Source organism: Vulpes vulpes, chromosome 9, assembly GCF_048418805.1.
Source record: "Vulpes vulpes isolate BD-2025 chromosome 9, VulVul3, whole genome shotgun sequence".
NCBI lineage: Eukaryota > Metazoa > Chordata > Mammalia > Carnivora > Canidae > Vulpes > Vulpes vulpes.
Genome location: NC_132788.1, coordinates 98,464,285 through 98,477,584, shown reverse-complemented (window position 1 = coordinate 98,477,584; position 13,300 = coordinate 98,464,285). Strand labels below are relative to the sequence as shown.

The window sequence follows — 13,300 nt, the reverse complement described above, 5'->3', positions numbered from 1 at the left end:
GGACCGATCTCTCTCTCTTTCTCTCTTTTTAAAGATTTTACTTATTTATTCATGAGAGACACACACAGAGAGGCAGAGACATAGGCAGAGGGAAAAGCAGGCTCTCCACAGGGGAGCCCAATGTGGGACTCGATCCCAGGACCCTGGCACCACACCACTAGCCACAGGCAGACCTCAACCACTGAGTCACCCAGGTGCTCCTCTCTTATCAAGTCTTACCAAATCAGGCACAGATCAGGAGAATAGTAATAAAGCAAGAGCCTGGGGGCAGTGAGTCTTTTGTCTCTGTCTCAGTTTTGGGGCCCCAGTACCTGAGAACAAGGCGCTGCCCCGTGCAAATCTGTTGAACAGACAGCCCCAGAAGGTACTCTGGCCGGCCACAGAAATTGCTGTAACAAACATACCCAACAGCATACAGCAGCACAAACTCCATGAGACAGACATTTCTACGTATAGGACTGAGCCAGGCAAGGTGACATGCAGCAGGTAGCAGGCTCCAGGGTCACTCTAGGCGTTTACTTCCTGCCAGCATAGAGGGCTTTATGGACGAAGAAGTGGTGACCAGTCAGCAGGTTTCCTTGTATGATTTCGAAGGGGGCTGGGAAGGTGGAAGGAGGGGGCATGGGTCCTGGGAAGGAGGCACGGCCCTTAATACCCTCTTTTTCAGATCACCTGAGGTCACAGAGTTCAGGAAACATGCAGGTGCTCATTTCAGGCCCTGGGGCAGGAGAGGCAAGGTGTCAGTGGGGAGGACAGTGTGCCACCCTGGGGCTCCTCAACGACTCAGCTTACTCCATCCCAGGTTGGCTCCTGTGGCTTTAACAGCCGTATCTTGCCCCACGTGTACCCCATCCGGCTGGTGAAGGTCAATGAGGACACCATGGAACTACTCCGGGATGCCCAGGGCCTCTGTATCCCGTGCCAGGCTGGTGAGCCAGGCCCTGCCCAGTCCCCTGGGGAACTGGGGCCCCCCACCCCTTGCCCACCCAGCGCAGCCTGAGGGTGGCCTCCTCCCCAGGGGAGCCCGGCCTCCTTGTGGGCCAGATCAACCAGCAGGACCCACTGCGTCGTTTCGATGGCTACATCAGCGAGAGTGCCACCAGCAAGAAGATTGCTCACAGTGTCTTCCGCAAGGGCGACAGTGCCTACATCTCAGGTGCGAAGACCCTGGGAGGGCTGGCTGTGGGGATGGTGGGCCACCATCTCATCCCACCTTCTCCCCTCTGCCAGGTGACGTGCTGGTGATGGATGAGCTGGGCTACATGTACTTCAGGGACCGCAGCGGGGACACCTTCCGCTGGCGTGGGGAAAATGTCTCCACTACAGAGGTGGAGGGCGTGCTGAGCCGCCTGCTGGGCCAGACAGACGTGGCTGTGTATGGGGTGGCTGTGCCAGGCAAGCTGGGGTTGTGGGGATGGGTGGCCCTAGGGTATGGCAGCCCCAGAGGAGCTCAACCTGCACAAGCTTGGAGGTACAGGAGCCCTTGCACAGTGCTCAACCTGGGTAACTGCACATGGCAGCCTGAATGGGAGCACTGGATCTGGAATCACCCTTCATGCATGATAATCAACCTCAGTTTCTTTAATCCAGAAAATGGGATCATGAAAGCAACTGTCTCAGGGTTGTGGAGAGTGCAGCAAGCACTCAATAAAATGGTTACTGCTTTAGCAAATGTTATTTCAGATGGAGGGGACTGGAGATCAGAGGCCAGGAGCTTCTGTTTGAGGGTGTATCCAGTCCTGTGGTGGGACAAAAGGTGGGGTGTTCTCAGCCAAACCTCTGTCCCTAGGAGTGGAGGGCAAAGCAGGCATGGCGGCCATCGCGGACCCCCACGGCCAGCTGAGCCCCAATGCGCTGTACCAAGAGCTGCAGAAGGTGCTCGCACCCTATGCCCGGCCCATCTTCCTCCGCCTCCTGCCCCAAGTGGACACCACAGGTGTGGCCTCCCGCCTCTCTGTCCGTCCATCTGTCTGTCGGTTCAGCAACTATCTGCTTATTTATCCCAGTTCAGGCCCCCGTGCCAAGTCTGATTACAGTGGCTTGTGGCCAGCTCATCCAGGGCCCTTTTTTATTTGCATTGTTATGTATTCCCATTCCTCCATCCCAGCCCCACTAGGTGTTCTGCAGTGTTTGGTGCATTTCTTCCATTTCCTGCCTTTTTCTGATGACTAGGAAATTTGAGCCAATCATCTGCTGCTACCTGTGAGGTTCCCACTCCTGTAAATCACCTGTTTGTGTCTTTTGCCCATCTTTGTATAGTCTTGTTCTCTTTTCCTTTTTGATTTATGGGAGTTTCTCCCAATATTTCTGATGTTAATTCCTTAGCGATTTCAGACATCAGGAATCTTCTCTTTGGGAGTCTGTTAATCTTGTTTATGGGTCTTTGGGAGTCTGTTAATCTTCTTTTTTGAAAAGAAGTCCTTAATTTTTTTTTAAAGATTTTATTTATTTATTTATTCATGAGAGAGAGAGAGAGAGAGAGAGAGAGGCAGAGACACAAGCAGAGGGAGAAGCAGGCTCCATGCAGGGAGCCCGATGCGGGACTTGATCCCGGGACCCCTGGATCACGCCCTGAGCCAATGGCAGGCGCTAAACCGCTGAGCTACCCAAGGATCCCCAAGTCCTTAATTTTGATACAAAGTTACCCTTTAAAGAAAAAAATCTTATGGTTTGTGCTTTTGAAGTTTTCTTTAAAATGAGAAACCTTCCTAATTCTAAAGCACACAGGTGTCCTGCCTTGGTTTTTTCCTACTCCCCCTTCCCTTTAGCCTTATCTTACATGAAGGGTTTCTTTAATTGTCCACTGCAAGGAATGCAAAGTGTTTCTTTTTTTTTTTTTTTTAAAGATTTTAGTTATTTATTCATGAGAGACACACAGAGAGGCAGAGACATAGGCAGAGGAAGAAGCAGGCTCCCTGTGGGGACCCTGATGCAGGACTTGATCCCAGAACCCAGGATCATGCCCTGAACCAAAGGCAGACGCTCAACCACTGAGCCACCCAGGCGTCCTGCAAACTGTTTCTTAAAGGACCAGATAGTAAATATTTTCAGTTTTTTGGGCCATGCTGTCTCTGTCCCAACAACTTACCTCTGCCTCTGTTGTGCAAAAGCTGCCATAGATGGTGTGTACACAAGTGAGTGTAGCTTCGTGCCAATAAAACTTGTTTATAAAACAGATTATGGGCCAAATTTGGCCCTTAGCTACAAGCGGCTGATCCTTGACCTACAATGTGACAGACTCAGCCCTGCCTTGGTCTTGTGGGCAGTGGACACGTGCCCAGGCAGGGAGTACATAGTGTATGGGTCTGTGATGGGGTAATGGTCAGGGAGGGCTCCCTGGAGGAGGAGGCATGACGTCAGGATCTGAAGGACAAGGGAGAATCAGGCAGGCACAATGGGGAAGAATGTTTCCAGCCAAGGGGATGGCCTCTGCCAAAGCCTGGAGGTGGAGGACAGGATGGTGAGTTTGGGGTTCCTAGAAACTCCCCCTGCTGAGTACCATCATCCCTGCCCCAACAGGCACCTTCAAGATCCAGAAGACTCGACTGCAGCATGAGGGTTTTGACCCACGCCAGACCTCGGACCGGCTCTTCTTCCTGGACCTGAAGCAGGGCCACTACCTGCCCCTGGACCAGAGTGTCTACACCCGCATCTGCTCGGGTGCCTTTGCCCTCTGACACCACTCTTCTGCCTGCTAGAGACTCCCAGCCAGGCCCTGCCAGTAAGCCAGGCTTGAGCCAGACAGCCCTGCCCGGGGAGGGGCTGGCCCAGATGCACCAGGTGGGGCCTTCCTGGTGCCAGACAACTGGACCCCAGCAGGAGCCTATGGCTCTGCTACCTTTCGCGCTCTTCTTTCTTCCTATGGGCTCTCTCCTGCCTGAATTCCGGCTCCTGGGTTTGTGTGTGTGTCTCTCCTCCCTGCTTCTCAGCCTCCCCTGGGCCCCATCTGCCCTCACCTCTTCTGTCTTTCTCCTCTGCTGCTCTCTCCTGGGATCTGCAGGTATGCAGGGCCAGTTGCCCATGGGGCCTCGGTGGGTCATCCTTGCTGGGTCATGGACCCAGAGTGGAGCCTCCCGGCCTCTCTCTCTGCTGTGCCTTAAGGAGCCTCAGTCCAGACCTCCCCAGGCTGCTGGGCTCCAGGGCATCATAGCCCCATAGGAGCTCCGGTGACCCTCCATCCTCCCTCCTGAAGGAGGAGCCTCGCGTGGTCTGCCCCGCCCACCTGGGTGTAAGAGGGCATCATGAAGAGACCTCCCTGCCAGCCAAAATCTCCCAGGCTGAGCCAGTTGCCTTTTGCACTTAACCATCTTTGGTGGGTCTCCCACACCCTGTCTGCCCTTCCTGAAGCCCAGAAGCTTCCAGAATCGACTGTTACCACTTGGACATTGCCTCTGCCCAGATGTCTCCTTTTAGGCGCCTCATGGAGCCCTGGCTATAGGAGCCTTGAAGACTGGATTCGGTGGCTGTTCGGCTTACCTTTTAGACGCTCACCCTGGCAGAGGCCTCTTGGGTGTCCCCATCTGGCATGGCTGCTGGTAGGACCCATAGGAGTGGCAGCTGTGGTGTAGGGGGAGGTCTCCTGCTTAGGGGGTGGTGTCCGAGATGGACTTCTGGGCCCTGGGGGGGTCCCAGCCCGTTGAATAGCCACACTGGCCTGTTGGTGACAGTTCAGACACTGTGTTGGTGGTGACCTCCTGGACAACCAGCCAGGATGGCTCAGACCTCCCCATCGGCCTTGCTGGTGGCACATCCTGGACTCCTGTTGTTAGGACTGGCCGCCCAGACTGTCCGTCCCTTCCTCCTGCTGCAGCGGCATCCAGCCCCTCAAACACTGAGGCCAGGGCTGTCGCACAGGGGCCTTTACACGCACCAAGGTTTTGTTTCCTAGTTGAATTCAAGAAATAAACCCGTAGTGTGTCCCATGCCTAAATCCTGGTTATTTACTGTCTGTCTCCACATGGCACAAAACCCTTTCTGAGTTTCAGAAGGCAGGACTTTTTGCCAGAGAACTCGTGATCATGTGACAAGAGCAAGACGTGACCTTTTCTCACTGCCCTCTGTGGCCTGGAAGCCCAGCTGCAAGGCCTCTGGGGCTGGAGCACAGGTTGCCTGCCCATTAGCAGTTAGGGTCCTTGCTGCCTCCCTGCAGCCTCTGGGGGCTCAGTCCCAGGGGAGGGACTGATCTGCTGTGGGTTCTGAAAGGTGCCCCAGGGTGGCCATAGCTCTCGGTGCGGGCTGCAAAGGTGGCTATTGGAGCTGGCATTCCAATCCAGGACGTGCAACTCCAGAGTTTATATACTTAATCCCCACTTCTGCTGTTCCTCCTCTAGTATTACAACATCTGTCTCATCTTGTCTCCACTTCAGGGGACAGAGGAGCAAAGGTTTGTGATGATTGAGCATTTTCTGGGAGGAGACACTGAGGGGGCAGCCCTGGGGATGGATGGGGGGGGAAGGGATGGACGAGGCCCTGGTTGGGATGGTTCATCCATGGATAAACCTGGTTCATTGGGATGGCCCTGGTTCATCCGTGGGTGGGGCTGGTCCTTGGATGCCCGTGGTCCCCAAGGTGAGGGAGGCAGGAGAAGGACCTGTTGCCGCTGGGATGGAGCACCCTTGGTGTGCTGATAAAGTAACATCCCACCAGACCTCACAACCACCATGGTCCCCATTGTACAGATAAGAGAACGGAGGCATGAGAAGAGGCATGAAGTTAACGCCAGCGGCTCCTGGCAAGAAAGCAGCCCAGAGGGACCTTTCTTGTTCCAAAGCTGGGGACTCTCAGCAGGGTCAGAAACTCCCTCTGAGCTGGCAGGAAAATAATCCTGGTGACTCCCAGCAACAGGCTCTGTGTTTGTCTTTTTAATTAAATAACAACAAACTTTATTTACTAGCAATTACAGGTCTATAAAAAAAAACTAGTGGAAAGTGCAGACTTCCCATATACTCTCTCACCCCGCACTGCTGTTTCTCTTACTGTTTACATCTTGCCTTACTACACTGCGTTTGTTATGGTTGATGAGTCTGTGTTCATGCTTTATCATTATTTACAGTCCACAGTTTCCATTCACATTCACTCTGCGTTGTACATTCTGTGCGTGTTGACATGTGTCTCCTGCGATGGTATCACAGTTTCTCTGCCCTAAAAATCCCCTATGCTTCATCTTTTCATCCCTCCTATCCCAACCCCTGGCAACCATGGATCTTTTACGGTCCCCATAGTCTTGCTTTTTCCAGGTCACACACCTAAAATCCCACGATGTACAGCCTTTTCAAAACAGCTTCTTTCACTTAGCAAGATGCCTTTAAGATCCATGCCTTTAGGGCAGCCCTGGTGGCTCAGCGGTTTAGCACCGCCTTCAGCCTGGGGTGAGATCCTGGAGACCAGGATCGAGTCCTATGTCGGGCTCCCTGCATGGAGCTTACTTCTCCCTCTGCCTGTGTCTCTGCCTCTCTCTCTCTATGTCTCTCATGCATAAATAAATAAAATCTTAAAAAAAAAAACCCCATGCCTTTAGATAGCTTGAGATATTACCTATTTTTTAAAGATTTTATTTATTTTAGACAGCAGGAGCGGGAGGGGCAGAGGGAGAGGGAGAGAGAGAGCGAGAGAATTTCAAGCAGACTCCATGCTGAGTGTGGAGCCTGATGTGGGGCTTGATCCCAGGACCCTGAGATCATGACCAAGAGTCAGATGGTTGTACCAACTGCACCACCCAGGCGCCCCAAGAGCTTTGTTTTGTGTGTGTGTGTGTGTGTGTGTGTGTGTGTGTAATGAGAAGTTCTGTGACTTGCCCCCAGGGAGCAAGACTTGTTAAGTCTGGAGGAGAGCCAGGATCAGAAGGCACTCCGCCCCAAGCCTCTCCTTTACAGAGGGCTCCTGGACAGATGTGTACAGAGGGGATGTCTATCCCTGTGATGTGGGAAGAGAAAACCCCAGCCTGGCATCAGCACGTGGGCCAGGAGCAGCAGGGGTTGGGTGGGTGGTGTGTGAGGGACGAGGAGGGAGAAGCCTAGAGGGCATGTGGAAGAGGGAGAGCCTCTCTAAGGAGAGGTGGCTGCAGGCTGCGACCTTGCCTCAAAACTTTCAAGGGCCTCCCTCACCCTGGGGAAGAGCCCAGGCTCCCTGGCTGGCACCGTCACCCTGAAGGCTCTTCTCCTTCTACTGTGATTGGTCATTTCCAGCCTGTGTCTGGCTTCCATGCCTTTCCTCCTGCTGTCTCTTATGCCTGAACCATTGTTCCCACGCTGCATGCCTGGCCAACTCCTACTGATCTGTGTGGTTCTTTTCTTTTTTTTTTTTAAGATTTTATTTATTTCTTCATGAGAGATACAGAGAGGCAGAAACATAGGCAGAGGGAGAAGCAGGTTCCCGTGGCGAGCCCAATGCGGGACTTGATCCCAGAATCACACCACTGAGCCAACCAGGCGTCCCTACTGATTTGTTTTTAATTGAGGTGTCATTCACATACCATAATATCAGCCCTTGGAAGTTGTACAATCTAGTGGCATTTAGTGTTCAAAGTTGGGCAACCGGTCACCGCTATCTGGTTCCAGAACATTTTCAGTCACCCAAAAGGAAATTTCATACCATTAGAAGTCTCTCCCCCAGCCCCTGGCAGCCACTAACTGGCTTGCTGTCTCTGGATTTGACCGTTCTAGACGTTTCATATAAATGAAATCATACAACATGTGGTCTTTGGTGTCTGGCTTCTTTCACTCAGCATTGTGTTTTTAAGGTTCATCTGGATTCATTCCTTTTTGTGGCCAAATAATATTCCATTGTATGGTCGGACCACGTTGGGTTGACCATTCGTCAGTTGATGGACATTAAGGTATTTACAGTGTTTGGCTATTGTGAGTAATGCTGCGGTGAACATCCACAAGTCTTTGTGTGAATGTATGTTTTTAATTATTTCGGGTCTAAACCAAGGCATGGAAATACTAGGCCATATGGTAACTGTTTAATATTTTGAGGAACTGCCAGATTTTTTTCAAGGCGACTGCACCATTTTATGGTCCCGCCAACAACAGTGTCTCAGAGTTTCAGCTTCCCACATTCTTGCCAGCACTCTTTTGGGGAAATATATCTATCTCAGGCAAGACATGGCCAACACATGGACCTGGGGTTTCTCTCCAGCCTTCTTCTCTGTCTCAGTGAGTTTAAGCTCCACATGCATCCAATTAAGTAAGCTAGACGTTCAGGAACTCAGTCCTGATTCCTCTTTTTCTCATGCTCCACGGCCCATCCATTAGAAAGGACCAGGAGCCCTGCCTCAAAGCAGATCCTGAACCCACCGAACCCAGCCAACACTAGATTTCTCTAACCCCCTAAAATGGCTCCTAGCTGACCTCCCTGCTTCCACCCCACCCCTCACAATCCCTTCACCTAGGAGCCAAAGTGATTTTTTAAAAACATTCCTTAGGCTCTCCCCTATTCAAAGCCTTCCAGAGGTTCCCCCAAGACCAGCCTTTCTGGTCTGGGCTGGGTGGTCAGTCTCTAATCACACTGCCTGCCTTCATGTTCCTGCCTTGGGGCTTTTGCATCTTTATGCTCCTTCTGGAGCCTCACTCTTCCTCCAAATACACAACCAGGCTTCCATGTAAATGGCATCTCGTTCACCTCCCAATCTCTACAGCCCCGAGTCACCTCTCCCGTCACCTATGATATCTCCATTACTGCACTGCTTTTTTCTTGTGTTTGTGGCTCATCTTTAATTGACTTCTCCAGGATGGTGTAAGCTAGGAGAGGGTAGGGACTACACCCAGGGGCTCCATCAGATGAAGAACAGCATTGGGCACAGGAGGAGCTTGATAAGTGGTTTTCTAAATGAGTACATGAAGAAACCATTAGGTCCCCTGAGTCTCAGTTTCCCCAGGTGTGAAATGGGAGCATCTGAGTGAAGGCTCAGGTGTATTGCGATGGTGAGTGAGGACGTGTGGAGCCCTGGTGAGCAGGACAGCTCCTTATAGGTGTAGAGTCTCAGCATTGTGATAACCAGGACATCAGAGCAAAGCCTCTGGTCCTGACTTCTGCTGAAGCGAAGTGTGCTCAATATTAAAACTCGTCTGAACAACACTTTGTGGATAACAAGCCACCTTCCACCCTTCCTTGGAAGCTGTCACTGTGGGCTGCCTCAGTTGGCTCCCTTGCCCTCTGGGCACAATGGATTCAGTCTTTGGGTGACACCAAGAGATCAGAGGAGGAAAGAGGTCACAGTACTTATTCCCTGGTAGACCTTGGTGTGATCGGGGTTACGTTCTTCTACTGAGGGCCATGGCTCTTGTCTGCCACCCTCTCCTGCAGCAGCCACCCTCCTCGAGGTCCCCATAAACCATTTCCTCTTCCTGTCCCATTTACCGACTGGTGGAAACATCCTCTAGCTGATGCTCTAGCTCCAGGCTGCTCACCATCCTCAAACCTGACCACACCTTTGTCTACAGCACCTTCTTTCACTTTCCCCATCTGTGGTGTTTAAGAGGGCCCCGTGCTCCCCACCAGGATCCTGCCGACGCAGCGTCCACATAACCACACTTTCTACAATTAGTATGCCTACTTGTGATGGTGGCATTTATGCTTTTCTTTCTTGCCTTCCTTTTCCAATCTGATATCCCAACCTTCTACCCTCTGCTCCAAGACTACCCCTTAAGCGCAGAGAACCAAAATCACCTAGCAGCTTGAAAGACAAAATGTTTTCAACATCTTGGACAGGAATGCGATTATGTCTCCCCTCCCCAGGCTGGATGCAGCCCCTTCTTTTCACTCTCCAGCTCCTGCATGCAGACAGTTAAGATTATTTCCAGCGAATGGAGTCATAGCAGTCTAATGACTAATACTGAGATTTGACCTATGCTCTGTATTGCTTAGGTTTCTAGCAAATGAAAGCAGTTCTTTTATCCAAGTTTGTCTTTTTAAAAAATTTTTATTTATTTATGATAGTCACAGAGAGAGAGAGAGAGAGGCAGAGACATAGGCAGAGGGAGAAGCAGGCTCCATGCACAGGGAGCCCGACGTGGGATTCGATCTCGGGTCTCCAGGATTGCGCCCTGGGCCAAAGGCAGGCGCTAAACTGCTGCGCCACCCAGGGATCCCCTCCCCAAGTTTGTCTTGAACCTGAGCTGCTTTTTGTAATTTTTCAGGATTAAAGGGGTGGGGCCATTTTACACAAGCAATTAGATACCTTTGAAATAAAAGAGGATGTGTGTATATGTGCATGCATGTGTGTGTGCTTGTGAGTATATTTATCTGTCTTTTTAAAGATTTCTTTATTTGAAAGAGAGAGAGAGAGGGTGAATAGGGGGAGGCGCAGGAGGAGAGAATCTCAAGCAGACTGCCTGCTAAGCACAGAGCCCACTCAGGGCTCACTTGGGGCTCAATCTCATGACCCATGAGATCATGACCTGAGCCAGAACCAAAAGTTGAACACTTAACTGAGCCACCCAGGCATCCCATCTGTTCTTTTGTATCATAGTCACCATTCTGGGTCTGTGAAGTGGTATCTCATAGTTTGATTTGCATTTCCCTGGCAGCTAATAAAGAGGACATCTCTGCATGTGGTTATTGGCGATTTCTGTATCTTCTTTGGAGAAATGTCTATTTGGGACCTTTGCCCATTTTTATTTTTTTAAGATTTCTATTTATATGAGAGAGAGTGTGAGCATGAGTGGGAGGAAGGGCAGAGGGAGAAGCAGACTCCCCACTGAGCAGGGAGCCCGATGTGGCGCTTGATCCCTGGACTCTGAGATCATGACTTGAGCTGAAAACAATTGCTTAATGGATTGAGCCACCCAGGTGCCCCCTTTACCCTTTTCTAAATTGGGTTTTAAAAAATTGAGTTGTGGTCAGCCCAGGTGGCTCAGCGGTCTAGCGCCGCCTTCAGTCCAGGGCACAATCCTGGACACCCAGGATTGAGTCCCACGTTGGGCTCCCTTGCATGGAGCCTGCTTCTCCCTCTGCCTGTGTCTCTGCCTCTCTCTCTGTCTGTCTCTCATGAGTAAATGGATAAAGTCTTTAAAAAAATTTTTGAATTGTAAGAGTTCTTAATGTATTCAGTACACTAGATCCTTATCATATATAATTTGCAAATTATTCCCAATCTGTGGGTTCTTTTCACTTTCTTGCTGGTGTCAGTTGAAATATGTTTTTCATTTTGATGAAGTCCAGTTCATCTATTTGGTTTTGTTGCCTGTGCTTTGGTGTCATTGTCCAACCCAAGGTTAGAAAGATTTATGCCTTTGTTTTCTTCTAAGAGATTTTAGTTAACTCTAACATTTAGGTCTTCAATCCATTTTAATTTTTAAGATTTTAAGTAATCTCCACACCCAACACGGGGCTCAAACTCACAACCCTGAGATCAAGAGTCGCATGTTCTGACGAGCCAGCCAGGTGCCCCAATCCATTTTAGTTTTTGTATTATGGTGTGAGATGGGGCTCTGTATTATTTTTCCATTGCTTATGCAACAAATAACACCAATTTATTATCTTATAGTTTGGAAGTTCAGAAGTCAGAAACGGATCTCACTTGATTAAAATCAAGGCATTGGCATGGCTGCATTCCTTCTAGAGGTTAAGAGAACCCATTTCCTTTGCCTTTTTTGGCTTTTAGATGCCACCCACATTCCTTGGCTCATTGCCCCTTCTTCCATTTTCTTTTTTTTTTTTTTAATTTTTTTTTAATTTTATTTATTTATGATAGTCACAGAGAGAGAGAGAGAGAGAGAGAGAGGCAGAGACACAGGCAGAGGGAGAAGCAGGCTCCATGCACCGGGAGCCCGATGTGGGATTCGATCCCGGGTCTCCAGGATCGCGCCCTGGGCCAAAGGCAGGCGCCAAACCGCTGCGCCACCCAGGGATCCCCCTTCTTCCATTTTCTAAGACAACAGTGGGTGAGTCTTTCTCATGCTGTCATTCCTCTGGTTCTTTCTCCTCTGCTTCTTTATTCCATTTATAGGGACTCTGATTACATGGGGCCCATCTAGGTAACCTATTTTAAGGACAGCTGATTAGCAGTCTAATTCCATCTGCAACTTTTATTTCTCCTTGCCAAGTATCCCAACAGATCTACATATTCTGAGGATTGTGTGTACATACATTTGGCGATTGGGGAAGGGTCTACAATTCTACAACTACAGGGTCTAATTTCATTCTTTTACATGTGACTATCCTGTTCTATTTGTTGAAAAGACCTTTTTTTTTTTTTCTCTTGGAATGATCCTGGCACCCTTGTTAAAGGTGCCTGGGTGCTCAGGTCATGATCTTGGGGTTGAGATTGAGTCCCACGTTTGGTTTTGTGCTCAGCGCAGAGTCTGCTTGAGATTCTTTCCCTCTTCCTCCCCTTCTGCCCCTCCCTCTACTCGTGTGCAACACACTCTCTCAAATGAATAAATCTTAAAAAAAAATAAAGTCACTGACCATAGATACATACTTCTGCATTCTCAATTCTAATCATTTATGTCTCTCCTTATGCCAATACCACACTGTCTGGATTACTGCAGCTTTGTAGTAAGTTTGAAATCAGGAAGTGTGAGTCTTCCAACTTTGTTCTTTTTCAAAATTGTTTCGGCTACTTGGGGCCTCTTGCAATTCCATATTGAATTTTAGGATCCGCTTGTCAATTTCTACGAGAAAGAAAGTCCGAACTTTGATAGCAATTGCATTAAATATGTAGACCAATTTGGGGAGTACTGCTATCTTAATATTAAATCTTCCAATTAATAAATATAAGGTGTCTTTCCATTTAGATGACCTCTATTTTTTTCAGCAGAGCTTTATAGTTTTCAGTGCACAAGTTTTGCGATTCATTATTAAGTATCTCATTCTTTTTGATGTTATTGTAAATGGACTGTTTTCTTCACTTGTTACGGATTTTAAAGATGCACTACCTATATACATGTCTCCTTGCACTTATAGGGTACTGAATTATCCCCTCCAACCCCAATAAGTGGCTCAGTTACCCAGGCCCACCAGGCCTTCTCCCCTTTTCAGCCATCTCTGCCCACGCTGTTCCCTGGAATACCCTTTCTCATCAGCCAAGACCCATCTGCCCCATTCTAGGGGAAACAAGCCAGTGTGGAGACCTCTCTGGGTCCTCATGGAGACACAGAGATCCCCAGGTAGCATTTGCAGAAGCAACTCAACAATTATGTTTTCAGGCCCACCACTGCACCAGGCATGACGGTTCAGGAGGCTTCGAGGCATCAGTGAACAAAACAAACCCTGCCCTCATGTCGCTTGTATTTTAATTAAAAGAGGGAGACAACAAAAAGCAACAAGATAAATGTTATGACAAAGTCCATCAAAA

The 13,300-nt window shown here is 49.6% G+C and overlaps 1 protein-coding gene across 2 annotated transcripts in view; it reads left to right on the top strand.

Moving 5' to 3' along the window:
- Positions 1-4,930, top strand: part of SLC27A1 (solute carrier family 27 member 1) — a 29,992-nt gene extending 25,062 nt beyond the window's left edge. For both annotated transcript variants that reach the window (XM_025989668.2, XM_025989669.2), the window contains exons 9-13: positions 803-929; positions 1,019-1,156; positions 1,231-1,395; positions 1,790-1,936; positions 3,520-4,930. In XM_025989668.2, coding sequence (XP_025845453.1) covers positions 803-929; positions 1,019-1,156; positions 1,231-1,395; positions 1,790-1,936; positions 3,520-3,677 — 735 coding nt within the window. In that variant the 3' untranslated portion in view covers positions 3,678-4,930. The remainder of the gene's footprint in view (positions 1-802; positions 930-1,018; positions 1,157-1,230; positions 1,396-1,789; positions 1,937-3,519) is intronic.
- Positions 4,931-13,300: the final 8,370 nt, after the last annotated feature.